The sequence below is a fragment of the Carex rostrata genome, chromosome 29, assembly GCF_964058835.1.
Source record: "Carex rostrata chromosome 29, lpCarRost1.2, whole genome shotgun sequence".
Taxonomy (NCBI): domain Eukaryota; kingdom Viridiplantae; phylum Streptophyta; class Magnoliopsida; order Poales; family Cyperaceae; genus Carex; species Carex rostrata.
This window is the reverse complement of record NC_135946.1, coordinates 6,043,425-6,061,121: the sequence shown is the minus strand read 5'-3', so window position 1 is coordinate 6,061,121 and position 17,697 is coordinate 6,043,425. Positions and strand designations below refer to the sequence as shown.

Here is a 17,697-nt window from a genome sequence, read left to right as displayed (position 1 = left end):
AAAAAGTAGCTAGACACGTACTCTGTATAATAACATTATAAGGAAATGATGAGGAAATCCAAGGTTAATTAATTATTCAATTATAATTTCATGAACTTAGATTAAAATTTGCTAGTAATTCTTAACCACAATTAATGAAGAAATGCGAGTGCATATGTTTTGAAATTTATAGTCTGAATTATTACAAGGTAATTAAACAATTATCCAAGATCTAGCTAGAGCATCGAAGCAAACTTAGATATATAAGAACCCAACAATTCAAATCAAAAGCCAACTTAAATTCACCAAAGAGCGCTCAACACAAGAGCCCCCATCAAACTCGCAGCACCGACCATCGCCTTCCCAGCCGATGACTTGTCGGATTCATCGTCAGAAGCCGTCGGGCTGTCAGCTGTAGACTTTGTCGGGGAGTCAGCCGGTGAATCGGCTGGTGAATCTGCAGCAGGAGCATCAGCAGCTGGTGCATCAGCACTTGGTGTCGGTGCATCCGCACTATCATCTGGTGATTCTGCTACAGGTCCATCTGCCGGACCGGGGGCTGCCTCAGGTGCAGAAGCTGGCGGTGGAGACGCAGGAGAAACCGGGACCGCCTGAGGATTTCCACCAAGACCGGGCGGGATGATAGCATTGGTAACCTATGTAGTTATACAATACATACGAACAAACAATTTATTTCTGTATGATGTGTTGAATATAATAAGATTATAAATTTATTAGCTAAGCATTAAAATTACCTGAATAACAGAGATATTGTAGGGGCGAACAGCGACGACCTTGACGAAGGCGGAGCTGAGAGGAGCGCCAGGTTGAGCAGTGCCGAAGAGCAATTTATTGTCGGCCTTACGCTTTGTGTAGTTCAAAAAGCCCATGCGATCGTTAGCAACACCAGACGACTGGAAGAGGGTGGTGAGCAAGGTGGTGTTCTTGGACAACTTCGAGAGCTTGGCATCATCATAATAATCAAGGATGACATGAATCGAGAGAACCTTCTTGAGGTCGTCGGCCTCAAGATTGGACAATGCGGAGGCGGAGGCATTGTCGACGACCATGACAGTGATAGTCATGCGTCGGTTGATCTCGTCAGCAATTTTAGATTGGGAGAGTAGAGAGTTAAAGAGACCGAACTCCGGGTAGTCCGTTAGGAGTCGTGTGATGTTGTGTGCAGAGGCACAAGAGACGAGGCATAGCACCATGAAGGTAGCAGCAAACATGGTGTTGGAGGCCATCGATCAAGCGAGACGGATCGGATACCGTGTGTGAATTGTTGGGTTGGAGGAAGGGGAAGAGAGGATTGGAACTATATAAGGTGATTGTGAGTTGTATGGTGACTAATTGGATTAGCATGCATGGTTGGATTGAAGTTGTTTGCTTTTTTTAGGGTTTTGTGGCGCCAAGTTTAGGATGAGATGGAGGTAACAAAATTGTGACCGTTGGAGAGTATATCTTGCTTTAGTTTGAATTTTTGGAGGAACAATAATATATATATCCTAAATTTAGCAATAAAAAATTCATACAACTATTTACAATATATCTGCCATTATTGTAGATGCAATTTGACTGCATTATTCAATATTACTATTGAGTTTACTAGATTTTAATATTTTATGTAGCAACTAATTTATAATTGAGAATGTTGCAATTATGCAGAATAAAATGGAATTAAAAATAATTTTGTGTGGAACAGCTATTGGAGAAGTATTAGCCAAACTAATTCTAGTAAAATTAGTGGTATTTGTGTGGATACAAGACATTTAGATTTTGTTTCAATTTTAATCAAAACAAGATTCAGTTCTTAGTTGTAAGAATAGAAAAGCAGGTGAGAGCATCAACAATTTTGATAATTCTCATATGGATTTGCAAATGGATTGAGATAAAGAAGCCTTAAAAGTAATGTTTGGTGGAGGCCCATAAATTATTTACAGCCCATAAGTAATTTCCAAACTTCCTTGGGACGAGTTCCATTTACCTATTATATTCGTTAAGAATTACTATTTACCTTGTGGGTGACACTATTTTCAAGTTTCAAAGCTAAATTTCTAATCTTGAGAGCAAATAGAAACTTTTTGTTGATTATGTGAATCTTAAAAACTTAAATTTCATTTTTTTTTCTTCTAAAAGTAAAAGAACTTTAATAGAAATTTATATGAATATGTGAATCATAAAGGGATACATCTTTTTATATATATATATATGTAATCACTTGTATCATATGAGATAACAGAATATTTCTAAATAATCATTTCTGTACCCGCACTACAGTACCCGTGCTACAGTAATTGCATTTAGAGGAATAATGTATTATGGTCCCCACTAATTATTATTCTAAAAAGATATTATATAGTCTCAACTAATTATTATTCTAAAATCCTAGCAGCACCCTTTCAAAGCCTCGGCACTAATTCCGCGTCAACATTTCTCTAACAAAAATAGTTGACCTCATAAAAAAAATACTTCAGTGCATAGATATAAATACTTTCAATACTTAGATGTTGATACTTTCAGTGTCATATGTAAAAAGAGGAGGAATCCAATTACAAGATTATGGCAATTTAGGTCCCCACAAGCAATTATGTAAAATTTACAACATTGTTTACTATATAGATATAAATACTTGTGTTATTTGAACTATATACTTCAAGATTTGACTATTAATATTAAAAAAAAAGTTATAGATCTAGAACGATTGTGGTCCCCACAAGCAATTATGGCAGTTTAGGTACGGATACGATGTCAGAAATTTCAAAAATAGGTGCGGGTATGATTATTTAAAAATAATTAATTTATCATTTACATTGTTTACTATATATATATAAATACTTGTGTTCTTTGAACTATATACTTCAAGATTTGACTATTAATATTTTAAAATAAACTTACAGATCTAGAACAGTTGCAGTCCCCACAAGCAATTATGGCAGTTTAGGTGCGGGTACGACATTAGAAATTTCAAAAAAAAGTGCGGGTACGATTATTTAAAAATAATTAATTTATCATTTACATTATTTACTATATAGATATAAATACTTGTTTTCTTTGGACTACATACTTCAAGATTTGACTATTAATATTAAAAAAAAGTTACAGATCTGAAGTGCAGTTATGGCAGTTTGGTCCCCACAAACAGTTATATATGGCAGTTTAGGTGCGAATACTGTAGCGCGGGTACTCATATAAGCTTCCTTCTATTTATGTTGGAATCATAATCCGGACCAATTTAGTTTAAAGTAGAATGCACGGGATCTTTTAATGAAATATGATGTTACCTTAGGTGATATGAATTCTTGATCCTCAACGTCTCTTTGAGTATGGCTTCAATTTAGCATCCAAATTTTACATGGAAACGATTATGCATTGTCTATTGAATAGAAAGAAAATAAAACCTTTAATAGAAAAAAAAAAATAGAAAATAGAGCTAATCATTGCCCACAAAAAATTGATTATTTGGAACAAAAATGTTAGCCTTTAATTGATTATTTTTTTTGAAAGTTTGCCTTTAATTGATTATTTAGAACAATGTTTTTTTGACATTTAGTTATATTATATAAAAATGTTAACATTATAAAATAATATGTCACTAGTATAGTAAATATCACACCTATGGTCATGTGATAATTAAGAGACACAAAATCATAATTATGAAGGTTATATATTCATATATAAGAAAAAGAATGTGCTAGCTAAATGTTTTTTAGGTACATTTAATAACTATATTTTAGAAGAAAAACATATAAATGTAGATGAAATATAAGAGATAGTTAATTAGGGATAACAATATTCCACAAAATGTTGTTATCCCACAATATAAAAAAAGTGTAACAAAAAAATTATATATTGTTTTGGTCTCATTTTCTAGGTAAAAGTATAGTACAAATTAAACAATATTCCCCTAAATGTTGTACAAATTAATCTCACATTCATTATAAGCATTATGTTATTAAAAAAGATTTGATTAAATGTCCGCAACATAAGGATCAAATTAAGAAAGACAAAATTGACACAAAAAAGGAAGGGAAAATGCACATGAAGAGGCCATGCTTTTGTTAAGTAAATGCCTTAAATTAAGGTGAGCTGCCCCTATAAGAGAAGCAAAAGAGACCTAACATTCACTTAACCCCTAACTAATATAGTAATATTACTAATAAATAATATAATATATACAGAAATCGCATGATGCAGTCACACAGTGTGACATCTTTTTCTTGTTCCTATCCTTATAAAATATGACGTGTCCCTATCATTTCAAAGTTATATTCTCTTTTCCTGCCACGTGAGTACATGACCCCCCCCCCCCCTCCCTTCAACGTTTTGACCAGATTCCTTTCCCTTCCATTGGATACGCACTGCTAGCTTTAAAATCACATGTTACTTCCTTAAAAAATATATACATGTAATCATTTTGTTTATTTCTTCTAAACATCTGACACCAAATGGCACGGCACCAGTACAAAAATGTGTTAAGCGCTGTTAACCATTTTTTACTTATTATAAAATGTGTTTTAAGTTCCTCAAAATTTAGTTTTCTATGGAAATAAAGCAGCTGTTATTAATGAGCAATTTTATCGGTTGATATTGATTGAGATTCGCGTATAAAAAAAGCTTTTTGATTGAAATTAATTCGCATTTATAAAGATGTAAACGGGTGAGATTAGAATCGCAGATTTCTGTTATTTCTCAAGAATAACAGCAAATTGTAGCATATTATCTATAACCTCTATTATGTTGGATCCAGCTCCTCTCAGATACCGCAGAGGATCCTCTTCACTTTACGGTTTGAGAATTAATTTCAGTCGGTTTGAAATTCGAACTAGCTCCGGAAGTAGTATTAGTGAGCTTTGAGATTCGTGACAAGTTCAAAAGAACGGATCCACTAATTGTAAAATATTTCCTTTTTTGGGTACGAAGAAAATGTGAATTGTATGTTATTATGTTATGATAATCGTATCTTCCAAGTACTACGGAGGTATTGTTCAGTAGAGTAATTGAATCTAAATTGTTCTTTTAACTTTGTAGAAATCTCAAAGAAAAAATAAAATTTGGTTTTGCGCTACTTCCGAATATACGTCATTTTTTAGTTAATTTGAACCGTAAAATAGTAAGTTCCACCCATACGGTATTACTGAGAATACTTGCCCTCATATTATATTATGTCATCTCAAAATAAAGATATTACAAAACCTCTATATTAATGTTGTATTTAATTATCACAATTGATATTTCTAGATCGAATCAAATTGATATTTTTTTCAAAGTAAATGTTGGAGATTAAGCAAACTTAAATATTTAATATTTAAAAGGATATATATTTTTTTTTCTCACTGGATGAAATCGAACTTTAGTTCTTTAATTAATTTGACACTTTGACACTAGGCTCTTTTTTTAACAGTTAATATCTTATTTGTTCATCCTCAATTTAAAATGAAATTGATAATTGAGAACTAATTAATATCGTGGCAACAATCTACTGTTAAAAAAATATTATCAAACATAATTTTATAATTCAGAAGAGAGCTACAATAGCACTCTTTCATTATTCGAAGAAAATATGATATTTGGGTTCTTATAATTTAAAAATAAAATAATATAATATGCTGGAAAGAGAATAATTCGGGAGAGTTTTCGAAAAAGAAGAACTTAAATCCAAAAACTTCGGATTTTTTTTTTCATTTTTCGGAATGTTTTTTGGTTTTTCCTCTTTTCCGAAAACCAATCACAACTAGGGATGCAAACGAATCGAACCAAATCAAATTTATTGAGTTTGAATTTGAAATAGATTCGAACCAAACTAGTTCGATTTGTTTCATAACAAACTTCAATCGAATGAATTAATCGTGATTTCTTTTCGTATCAATTTGAAATCAATCGAATCACGAACTACAGATGTTCACCTTTAAAATAAAACCGTAGTAGAAACTGGGTCCGAAGGTGAAACAGAGACAAAACAGCATGCTATTGGGTTCTGATCATGACTCGTTTCGTGTAAACCATTGGAGCAGGTGGGACCCACGCAATTTAGTTCAACCAATCAACACGTGACAGAAGAAAGATTCTTCTGATGGCTTCTGCAAATGAATTTCTGATGGTTTTTTACATGTAATGTTCGGTGAAGAAGCAGGTTATTAGTTATTGAATCATTCGCCACACAGAAAGTAATAAAGTTTAATTCACAAGTACGTCGTCGGGCACTGTGTTTCAAAGAGTGTTATTCAATATATATTGCATTTATATTTGAAAATAATTTTAAACTTCCCTGCAGATCGAGGTCATAAAAAAGAATCCGTAATAAATGTGGACCGTTCTTTTAATTTGACACAAATTTTCAAAATAAATATCGGATTGAGTTTGATCTGACTGAAATTAATCTGAACCGTTCATTTTCGTAAAGGGTTGGCCAATAGTAGTATTTGAACAGCGGTTTATTAAGTCGAAGCGCACGTGGGAAGGCGGTGACAGGCGGATTGCGGCAGCTGTTCTTCAATTCACAGTTTCATACTATACATCTCACGTGACCACTGCCCACTTGCACACTCTGTGGCACAGTTTCACACTTTCACTGGTGGGGTTAAATTTAATTAATTACTATAAAGTAATTAATTAATTAGTCTGGCTAGCTAATTACAGTCGTTTGTTTGTTAATTTGTTTGTTAGTGATGCATGGTAATTGGGTTAACGTGGGGTTGATAGACTTAATTCTCAACTCGTACACTTCAAGCGACAAGCCTACAATATTACTTTATTTATATATATATTTACCTCTCTCTTAATTAACCTAGCTAGCTAGTAAATATTTTTCAAGCTAGCATCTCTTAATATTTAATTTGACCTTCTCCTCCAACTTGCATTTCCATGCTCACTCTAGTTACCTCCTACAGCTAGCTAGCTTAATTCTTATATATTTAAAACTTTTTTTTTTTTTTGAATTTGGTTTTAATTAATTAATTAATTAATTACATTTTGATCACCAATACCATGCTTGATTGCTTGTTCAAACTAAAACTTTAACAGGCAGTGACAGGCCACAGTGTACTTTGATTGGCCACTAACCAGAAGCTAGCTTAATTATTTAGGTTAATTGCTAATATTTTCATTGGTTAATATTGGTTTGTAACTTATAATTAGAGGCTAGCTAGCTAGTGTAATCAAGTCTCTCAATATGAAATACATAATTAATTTATTTATATATTTACCTCTCTCTTACTTAACCTAGCTAGTAAATATTTTTGAAGCTAGCATCTCTTAATATTTAATTTGACCTCTTCCTCCAACTTGCATTTCCATGCTCCCTACTTTTTAGTTCAACTCTATCTATCCAGCTAGCTTCTTATCTAAAACTTTCTTTTTTTGCATTTGGTTTTAATTACATTTTGATCACCAATACCATGCTTGGCCATATATGCATGTTAGAATGCATTGAGCTGGCGTGCGTACTTGGTTTAAGTGTACTACTGGTCAATGAAATCTGTGGAAGAATCTTTTACTAGGGTTTCTTTTCATCACTAATTTAACTGTGAACAACTGGTGAATGTGTGGGGTTAATGATTCTTTTACTGTCCCATTAATGCTATCTACATTAATCTAACTCAACCTTTTCTGACCTTTGGACCATTTCTTCTTAACCCCACTTTCTTATCACCCCTTCTTACCGCTATATTAATTCCAATTGCTTGGTTATGAACACAGAAATATCTTTCAAACTTGACAAAACACATGTATAATTTAATATAACCATAGTATAATTAATCTTTTGAGATCCATTTGTTATTGGATGGTTATGTAGTATTATGTTAAGTTAGAAATTAAGACCTCACATTGGCTGAATCATAGTTAATTTCTCCAAGCTGTTAATGATCAAGGTTCAATTTATTAAATCATAATTCTCAAAGTTAGTTGGGTTGATTCTACATTATCTTAATTCTATGACCATGTTTCATGTGGACTTGTTTTGTGTTTATCATAATTAGCTCTAACTTAATTTACAAAGTAACTACATTTGGTAAATATACATGTACAAGAGTTGATTACATTTGAATGTGTTGCTCATTTTTATGGAACCTTACAAATTAAGCTATATATATATTATGCTTCATTTAATGACAAAGGATTTGATTGTCATACATAAACTTTAATTGATATTGATCTTACTATAATTTTAAATTTTGAGTTCCAAATATGAAATGTGAACCGTTGATTTTTATTTTATTTTTAAATAATACATTCACAACAAAATTATAAAGCTTGAATTTCGTACAAAATCAACCATCTGTTGTAATTAATCTGCACAATAGATTATGTTTCTTATGATTATTTATTTTTGCAAAAAAAAAACAATCTTTGCTAAGAATATATGACGCCATTAGTACATATATCAATATCTTGCTAATAATGATGGAAAAACTTTTATAGTAAGATAGAAGCTAAATTTAGAGAGAATTTAATGCATGAGATAAGAAGAGGTCATGAGCTTGTGACATGTAAAATTTTTCATCGAATATTAATTAATATTAACTGAAATATTTTCACTAGCCCTCAAATCCACGTAGGTTCTTGTCCATCTTTGACCATAAAAATTAAATAGCTCAGCGAATATTTCGGGTAATATACCGATAGTATATATATATAGATACACAATCAATTAATAAAAGATTTAATTAGAATATATTAAAAATAGTGAGCTAGCACAGCGCATCGCCTTAAGATCAGGTGAAATTAGTGGGGTACGTGTAGCCTGTATAGAGTATATTCCATTCCAAGTTTTGTTCCCATATGAACCCTATTTTTGTGGCCGCATGTAATTAAAAAGAGGCAAAAGGAATGATGGATAAAAGGGAGACAACGTGGCAGGTCCTACCACCGTCCGATTTCTTTGACCAAAGTCATGTGAATCCGATCAGATCATGTCGGCACTGTCCCACTCCTCTCTTTTTCCCTCCTCCCCTTTTTCCTTCTACAATTTAACTTTATTTTTTGTAATTTGCACAATTGTACCGAGCAATTAATTTTAATTTATTCACCTTTCAGGGGTTTTTTGGTGACATTTCCCCTAATAAATGATTTGATTTGCTTTGCTACATTTGATATTTACAATTCAAGAAAGTCGGTTAGTCTATTTTTGTTCTCTAGTACAATGTTTTTGTCAATTAATGTGCAAATACTAAACCTTCATGTTTTACTTTGACTAATTACATAAATGTAAGTAAAATGTAAATTTTTGTATTCAGGGGTAGAATCAGATTTTTAAAGTGTGAGGATCAAATGTGAATAAAATCAACATATATATATTTTTAATGTTGAGAATGATAGTAAGTTTTATGATATTATACTATGAATTATATAGAAAATAATATAGAAAAAATTGAGGGTCAATTGACCTCATTCATTGGGCATGTCTTCGCCCGACCTGTTTGTATTCGACAATTAGATGAGATTTATGCAATCTATAACATATATACATTTAGATAGTAAAATAATAATTAAATATATAGTTTACAGTTTAATTAACGATTTATTATATATCAGTTAGGGTAAATAACATTTGATACAAATGTTTCCATTTCAAATTCAAAATAGAATATAGTTATAGAAAGGAAAGAATTGAGATATGCTATACATATTTCTTTTCTGAATTGTTGTAAGATTAAATGGAAGCTAGATTAAAAATTACAAAGTCAAATGAACCAACATTAATACAATAGTATAAAATTACTAAAGTCAATTAGTTATATAAATGCTCAACAATTAATGCATTCATAATTCATAAACTCACATCTCAGTTTTGAAAAATTCTATGTATCAATTTTAAAAATCCTCTTAAAATTGTATATTTAACTATGGCCAATTATCCAATCTAATTCTATAAAGAATGAGACAATATATATCCGCGATACCTTCGCTGATACTATTGCCACTAATAGAAATAATATTTTTTTGTCGGTATACCTTCGCAGATACTCTTTTCATTCTTGTAGATAATAATAAATCAAAACTAATAGAATAGAATTTAAAGAAGTACTATGCAAAAATTCCTTTCTAGCATTTCTACATAATCAATCAAAATTAGCCTTCAAGGGGTCAAGTTTTAAATTAATTAATTAATTAAGTCTTCTCTGATGAAACAGATCAAGAGAGATAAATTAAATATAGGTGGCACAAATGTAAAATGCGACAATCAAACGTGGTGGGAAGCGGCAAGTGTACGGCGTGATTCAAGTTTTTTTAATTTTTTTTTAATTGTGTATACTTTTGTTCAAGGTTTTTGAAAAAAAAGATGGAAAGAAAGATGTTAATTTTTGATGTTTGGAAATTGAAATAGCTCGGTTTGGTCTGACTGACAAGGGTCCCACCATGTCTCCTGGTTATACTCTTGCTTCCCTCCACCAATACATCAGTTCCTCTTTTTTCTTTCTCTTTTTCCCTTTTCTCATGAAAAATAAAGCAGAGAAAGAAAAGCATTTTTTCCCGGGTTTATCTTGCTATAGACTATAGGCACTCTCTCGTACCAATTGCATGTTTTTTTTCTCTTTGCTGGTATGCTATGCATGCACTATAATTATAATAAAATATATATATATATATATAGAGAGAGAGGTGGGCTACGGTGAGTTGCAAAGTAAAACGCGTTTCTACTTCACGCTGTATTTTTATTTTGAAAGTCCAAACGACCGATTTGAACCGTTAGATGTTTAATCCATATTGAAATGTGCTTGAAGATCAAATTTTACATTTTTTGGAATTTTTTTACTATTTATTAAGCATTTTTAAAAATTGCTGTTTTGCTGTGAACAGTAAAAAACAGTAAAATTTTCTGGACCATCAGATCAGCGACTTTCAAAATTGCTTAATAAATAGTAAAAAAATTCCAAAAAATATAAAATTTGGTCTCCAAGCACATTTCAATATGGAGAACAAGATGAACGGTTCGGATCGACGTTTTGAACTTAAAAATCGCAAAATATGAGCGTGAAGTAAAATAGTCGCTTTACTTCGCAACTCACCATAACCCATCTCTTTTAATTATTCAAGTTTGAATAGTAGATATATATTATACAATTAGATATATTCTATGTAAAAATTTATGTTATTCACCATTATATTGAAATAAATATTATAAACTTTAATATTTTTCATTAATATTTTTATATTTTTTTAATAAGTATTCAATCCAATATGTATACATATATGTATCCGTATTAATTTGTATCTGAAAAAGTAAAAACTAATACGCATATGACTTGACTACTATATAAGTATCTGTTCCGTTTTTACTTCTAATATAGCTTGCTAGGGCAAGATATATATACTTGATTCAAACCTTTATATTATTTTATTGAAGGAATAAAATCTAAATTACACCAAATTCGTTAAAGTTAGAAGAGACATTAATTACGTTCTGCCTACGGACTTAATCTTAAAAAAAACATTAATTACGTTTGTATTGGGATCATTGCGTTGTTCAATAACTTTCTATTTTTTTTTTAAAATTAATCATTTAGCTCAAAAACCCAACGAACTCATTTTCCTTTTCTCTTTCATATATAAACAAATGGATCTCCACCTCCAAGAAATTTGACCTTGTTACCACTGTCAATTAAAAAAATTGACCAACTGGCTTAAAGTTTATTTCATTAATGTAAGTTGTTAATTACAGTCAAAGGTGAAAAAAAAAGGCAAAATCAACTGAATATGAACAGCATCTCTTAGGTTGCTAATCCTAATCTAAAAAACTAAAATATATATGCAAATTTTTACCTTTTACCCTATATTACTCTTATATTATTCCCAATACTTCATATATAATTCCGTACTCATATATGTCTGATACGCATTATATAATTACCACATCGATACTCGTTTCGTATAGACCGATACGATATCACGTATCGTCCGTACTCGTATCCATACAACATAGCTTTTACCACATACATTAACAGTCCTAACTAGCTAGCTACTAACACTCCATTATTACCAGGTATATACATATAGCGTAGAACTAGGGTGTTCCAAAGTTCACCAAGCTCCTTTATGAACTCAACTCTAAAATCTATCGGAAATTGGCTTTTAACAACGAATCAAAACGTTGAAATCCTTTTACCTTACGAGTGATGCATCTACATGCGAAAATTTTAAAATTTTAAATTAATTTTGTAGAGTCTAATGATCAAAATTAAGGTATAAAAAAAATGAATACATTAAAATTAATTTATAAACCTTCTAATCTTAACCACTTGATTTTATATTAAATTAATTCGAAACTTTAATATTTTCACATGTAGGCGCATCACTTATAAGGTAGAATGATTTCAATAGTTTAGATTTGTCGTTTGAAGTCAATTCAACAGATTTTAGAGTTAAGTTCACAAAGAGACTTGGCGAACTTACAACATCTCAGTTCTACTCTATACATACACCTGAAATTTTTAAATATACCATACTCTCAGAAAAGATAAACCAAACAATCACGATTTCTGAAAAATTTGAATTTTCACATGATCGCATCTCCTAGGTGCGGCCACCTTTTTTGGGCTGCATCTAAGGAATGCGGTCATGGCTGCATCCACTAGATGCGGCCACTTTTTTTTTGTTTAGATTGAACTGCTGCACGAGAAGGAAAAAGAAAAAAGAAAAAAAGAAGGTGGTTGTATCCCCTAGATGTGGCCCGCAGAAAAGTGACCGCATCTAGGAGATGCGACCGTATCAAAATTCAAAATTTTCAGTAAACATAGTAATTTGATTTATCTTTTTTGAAGTTGTGGTATATTTAAAAATTTCGGTACATACACAGTTACACACCCACGCACACACGGATACTTTCAAAATTATCATTTATCTTTTTATCTGACGAGTGACCTAACTAATAGCATAGATACATACATAGATCGATTTGACTTGTACGAATGCAGTATATATTTATGAGGAAACTTGAATGGCTTTAATCAGAGGTCGTCGATTAGAAATCTGACAGTCAGATCTGATTACAAATGTACGGTGGAGATCATGACAATGCATGCAATAAAGTTATTCGTTATGAGAGGAGGGAGCATGCATGATCGCAGTTACCGAGGCAGTCAACATTCATCAATTATTTTTTTAATATATTAATTAATACAGATTACAGACAGTGTACTTCAAATTAACTTTATATATATATATTACATAATTCAAAATTAAAATTAAACAACTTCTTCCCCCTCGTGTACATGATCTTATGATCCATCCTCCCTCCCCAACTCAATCGTTTTTCAAATTTCAAAGGTTAATATATATATATTATATATTTATATTGTTCCCTACTAGGCACTAGCCAGTAGTTAGTCCCCAACTCAAATGGTGTTATGAATTAATTAAATTAAATTAAATTAAATTAATGTGGGTCCAGTACTAGTTTCTCTCTAACTCTTTCTTATATATTGCTTTGCTTGCTACTTGCTCTGCTCTCCTTACTCCTTTCTCCTTACTCCTCTCATCTTCTCTATAGTCTATACACACAAACAACAACAAAGCAGAAACAAAGAAATATTGGAGATGGATCCAACTTCTCACGACAATTCTTGGCTTTCATTCTCTCTCTCTCATCTCCCTCGTAACACTTTCTCCTCTAATCCCTCACACCACAGTATGTATTTCATTTCATTTATTTTATTAATTATATACACACAAGAAGCACACATGCATGCAAATATGGCTGAGTAACTTCATTAATTTGCATGTCAGCTTCTCCATGCATATATATATAACTTATCTAATGAAAGCAAAATATTGTTTGCTTTCACATTGGATTGGATAAGCTTTGCATGCATGCACTTAGATACATTAATCATGCATGATTATATTAATTTATATAGATATGTATGCGTCATGTGTAGGTACCGTGGAGGAAGAGGAGAGAATGACAGCTCATGGGTCCCACATGTCGGAGGGACTGTATAGCTCTGACCTTAGCACCGTCACGGCCGGATTCTCCCCGGAGAAACATTCAGCGCCGCCTCCGCTCCCGCAGCCAACGGAGGTGAAGAAGAGCGTCGACTCCTTCGGTCAAAGGACCTCCATTTACCGCGGTGTTACTCGGTAATTAATTATTTAATTAATAAATGTTACATTACTTGTTGTAGTAATACATTTTTGCATATATGCCCCTGTGACTTTAAAATATTTAAAATTCATTTTAATTAATAAGGTAGTTCAACTATAAGGAAGTTTCTTTACCATTGAACACTCTTAATTTTCTCATTGTGCATTGTTTATATATATATATATAATATAAATATAACAATTACTGACATAACGAGGGTATTTTGGGAATAAAGGCACAGGTGGACTGGGAGATACGAGGCGCACCTGTGGGACAATAGCTGCCGACGCGAGGGGCAAAATCGGAAAGGTCGCCAAGGTAATTAATTAATTACTTCTTGTGTTAAATTAGTAATTACTCATTTTCATTTTTTCCTTATCTCATGCATATTTGCTAACATGCGCTTTATTTATTATTTATTTTCTGCTACGTGGCTGTCTTGCTTGAATGTTGCTTGGACCGTTGGACGTGCTTCTAGTTTATTTGGGTATGTACATTTATCAATTTCAACCTAATATTTTCACCAAATTTAAATTTTGCTTTGAGCATAGGAAATGAACATTTGAAAATGTAAATTTCAGGTGGGTATGACAAAGAGGAGAGAGCAGCTAGGGCTTATGATCTGGCAGCGCTCAAATACTGGGGCCCCACCACCACCACTAATTTCCCAGTAAGTCCTCCTCTTCTTAATAATTTATTTTAAATGTACCTACATATATATATATATAGTCATAATAATACATGCATTACATTGTTCTTTATATATATATATCCTTAAGGAAATATGAACAAGTACATTGATTGATGTGAAATATTTCGTATGATTTGACATGTTGTCAGGTCACAGACTACGAGAAAGAAATAGAGGAGATGAAGCACATGACAAGGCAGGAATTTGTTGCTTCTCTCAGAAGGTTACTTCCTATTTGATAGTTATCGTACATAACATGTATCCTTTCTAGTCTCTACGCTTTTCAAATCACATGGCATGTCTCATGATTTGTTATTGAATCATCTATGATGTGCATGAACTAGATGTATGGACCTGTTAATGAACTATTCACATTTATGTGCATCCAAACTTATTTTTAAGAAAAGCCAAAATAATTGTGCATGTATTGTCAGGCATTTCCATTGTTGACACTGTTGAACATAATAATTTAATGCAGTAGGGGCATTAAATAATTAAATTAATAAAGTTTCTGAGTGTGGTTTTGTGCATATATGCAGAAAGAGTAGTGGGTTCTCTAGAGGTGCTTCAATCTACCGAGGAGTCACCAGGTAATTAATTAATTAACCAGTTCATAAATTACACATATATATGCAATTAATTAATTAATTCTAGTTTTATTTAATTTGGACGTCTAATTAATATATAATTAATGCTTGGTTTTATATTTAGACACCATCAGCATGGGAGATGGCAAGCAAGAATTGGAAGGGTGGCAGGAAACAAAGACCTCTATCTTGGAACCTTTAGTAAGTATACATATATATTACACATTTCTTCATGCATGTTTATATATATTAGCTCATGTTATTCAACTGTAGTTTTATTTTGCATTATTTGGAGGCGCTCAAGATCACGTTTGGTTTATTTGACGCTACTATACATATATTTAATTAGTAAATTGCATGGCATGAATTGTCTGTGTATAGCTTAATAACAAAATCCCTAAAGATCTTAGGAGCTCACACATGCTTCTTGTTTACTTTATTATGAAACTTGTTAGATTCTCTAACTTGATTAAATGCAAGAGATGACCCCCTCTTGACATTTTTGTTCCAAAGGTGTGGTCAATGTTAATTAAACAATTATTAGTCACATCATATGATCAATGCAACCTATTATATCATCACACAAAATTTATTGAGATGTTTATCTCTAACCAAATTAAAATTTATAAATTTGAAGGCACCGAAGAAGAGGCAGCCGAAGCTTACGACATAGCTGCCATAAAATTCCGCGGCCTGAATGCCGTAACCAATTTCGAGATAAGCCGTTATGACGTGGACAGCATCGTCAATAGCAATCTCCCGATTGCCGGTTCGATTTCAGCCGCACGTGCCTCCAAGGCATCTGACCAGATGCCTAGCTGTTCATCAGATCAAACTACCAATAATATCAAGCAAAATATTACAATGGACGGTCAAGATGCAACCACATCATCATCACTTGCATTTACGGCATTGCCGGCCAAACCCGACATGGATTACTGGTCCTTGCTTGCTTTTCAAAACCAACAAATGCAACAAGAGAACATGACCAACCAAGGACTAGGATTGGGGTTAGGGTTTGGTGTGTTCTCCTCTGGGGTAAACTTAGATTTCTCAAATGCATCAACAGGTTGTAATAACAGTTGTGGTGCATGGAGTACAAGTGATGGGGTGACAGTGCAACAGCAGTCAGATAACAACAGCAGTAGTTGCACTTATGGTTCCAACGTTCATGCAAGTCAAGTTGCATTTGGGTCAGGATCTAGTACTAGTGCTTATGAAGCAGCACCATTTTATTATTACCACCAGGCAGCTTTTCAGACTGTACCAATCTTTGGTATGGAATGATTTCAAAATGGGTTGTGGGGGGTTTCATGGACTTTGTTACATTTCCATGCAAAAAGTTAGATTTTTGGTCAAAAGGTTAGAACTTGATGCAGAGGGAAGAGAGAGGAGAGAGAGAAGGTGATGTAGACATATACTAAAAAGAAGAAAGAGGCTAACAGAGGAGAAGAGAGAAAAGTTTTGCAAAGGGGTCACGTAATAATATATTAGTTCCTTTCTTTTGCTTTTGTATTTTAATTTTGTTGCTCCTTTTTCTTTTTGTTCTTTTGCTGACATGATTCCATGTAGCTATCATCAACCCTGTAATGTAAGCAAGATCAGCTTTAATTGTAGCTTTGTCATTATCGTTTCCCTTTTAATTAATTTTTTAATTTCCTTTCCTGATAAGTATGTCGTTATACAACTAATTTAATATTTAGTCATGAGATGAAAAAGTGTTCATAGGTCAAAGTTGGTAATTAATATAATTTAGTACTAGTACTTGCAGATCAATGGGCTTGCAAGTCCTTCAATTAATGGGCTTATTTTTATGGACCTCCATGCATAAGGAATTGCTATATATCTACTCAATAATCCAATCTAAAAAAAAGGGAAAGTATATATGTGACCATGTGTTAATCGGCTGGTAAGTGGGACCCATCAGTTGAAGGTGGTGGCCTGGTGGGTTACTTTTGCAGTGGGCATTATTTTTTGTGAAGATTTGCACGAAGAATATCACATGTGTCGTTGGTTGTAGCGATTGTGAGCCTAAGTACAAGACAAGATGCATGATTCATTCTAGCCCACAATATTGAAAGAGATGCATATATATAGTTCATGTTTACTTAAGATTTGGGCTGTGCCATGCAATATAGTACATATTGTCCCTGAAATTTTATTTTTAGAAAAGTAATAGATATTTTTCAATATTGACATCATATTGAGCGTTTCAGATCGAATGTTCAGACTTTGAAAATGGAGACAAGGATGTGGGACATGATTGAAGTACAAACCCAATAATGCTTTTTAACCGTACTAAAACAAATATCTATAATTTTATTTTAGTTTTCATTTTCTCGAAATAACATATTTTA

General features: G+C 32.4%; 2 protein-coding genes across 2 annotated transcripts; one reads left to right on the top strand and one right to left on the bottom strand.

The window, feature by feature from the left end:
• Positions 1–135: 135 nt before the first annotated feature.
• On the bottom strand, positions 136–1,279 carry LOC144546390 (fasciclin-like arabinogalactan protein 14). The gene is made up of 2 exons (XM_078294925.1): positions 735–1,279; positions 136–635 (listed from the first exon to the last, which is right to left on the bottom strand). The coding sequence occupies exons 1-2, from the start codon at positions 1,224–1,226 to the stop codon at positions 282–284; spliced, it is 846 nt and encodes a 281-aa protein (XP_078151051.1). The 5' UTR covers positions 1,227–1,279; the 3' UTR covers positions 136–281.
• A 12,119-nt stretch (positions 1,280–13,398) lies between these two features.
• On the top strand, positions 13,399–16,970 carry LOC144546509 (AP2-like ethylene-responsive transcription factor AIL5). Its single transcript, XM_078295058.1, has 9 exons — positions 13,399–13,606; positions 13,857–14,058; positions 14,298–14,380; positions 14,541–14,549; positions 14,644–14,732; positions 14,903–14,976; positions 15,293–15,343; positions 15,465–15,541; positions 15,978–16,970. Exons 1-9 carry the CDS (start codon positions 13,516–13,518, stop codon positions 16,625–16,627), a joined length of 1,326 nt encoding a protein of 441 aa, XP_078151184.1. The 5' UTR covers positions 13,399–13,515; the 3' UTR covers positions 16,628–16,970.
• Positions 16,971–17,697: the final 727 nt, after the last annotated feature.

Coding starts and splice junctions, on each gene's coding strand:
- LOC144546509 (XM_078295058.1), top strand. CDS start 13,516: ATGGATCCAACTTCTCACGACAATTCTTGGCTTTCATTCTCTCTCTCT. Junction 15,344..15,464: donor ATCTACCGAGGAGTCACCAG/GTAATTAATTAA, acceptor TTTTATATTTAG/ACACCATCAGCATGGGAGAT. Junction 15,542..15,977: donor CCTCTATCTTGGAACCTTTA/GTAAGTATACAT, acceptor ATAAATTTGAAG/GCACCGAAGAAGAGGCAGCC.
- LOC144546390 (XM_078294925.1), bottom strand. CDS start 1,226: ATGGCCTCCAACACCATGTTTGCTGCTACCTTCATGGTGCTATGCCTC. Junction 636..734: donor ACAATATCTCTGTTATTCAG/GTAATTTTAATG, acceptor ATAACTACATAG/GTTACCAATGCTATCATCCC.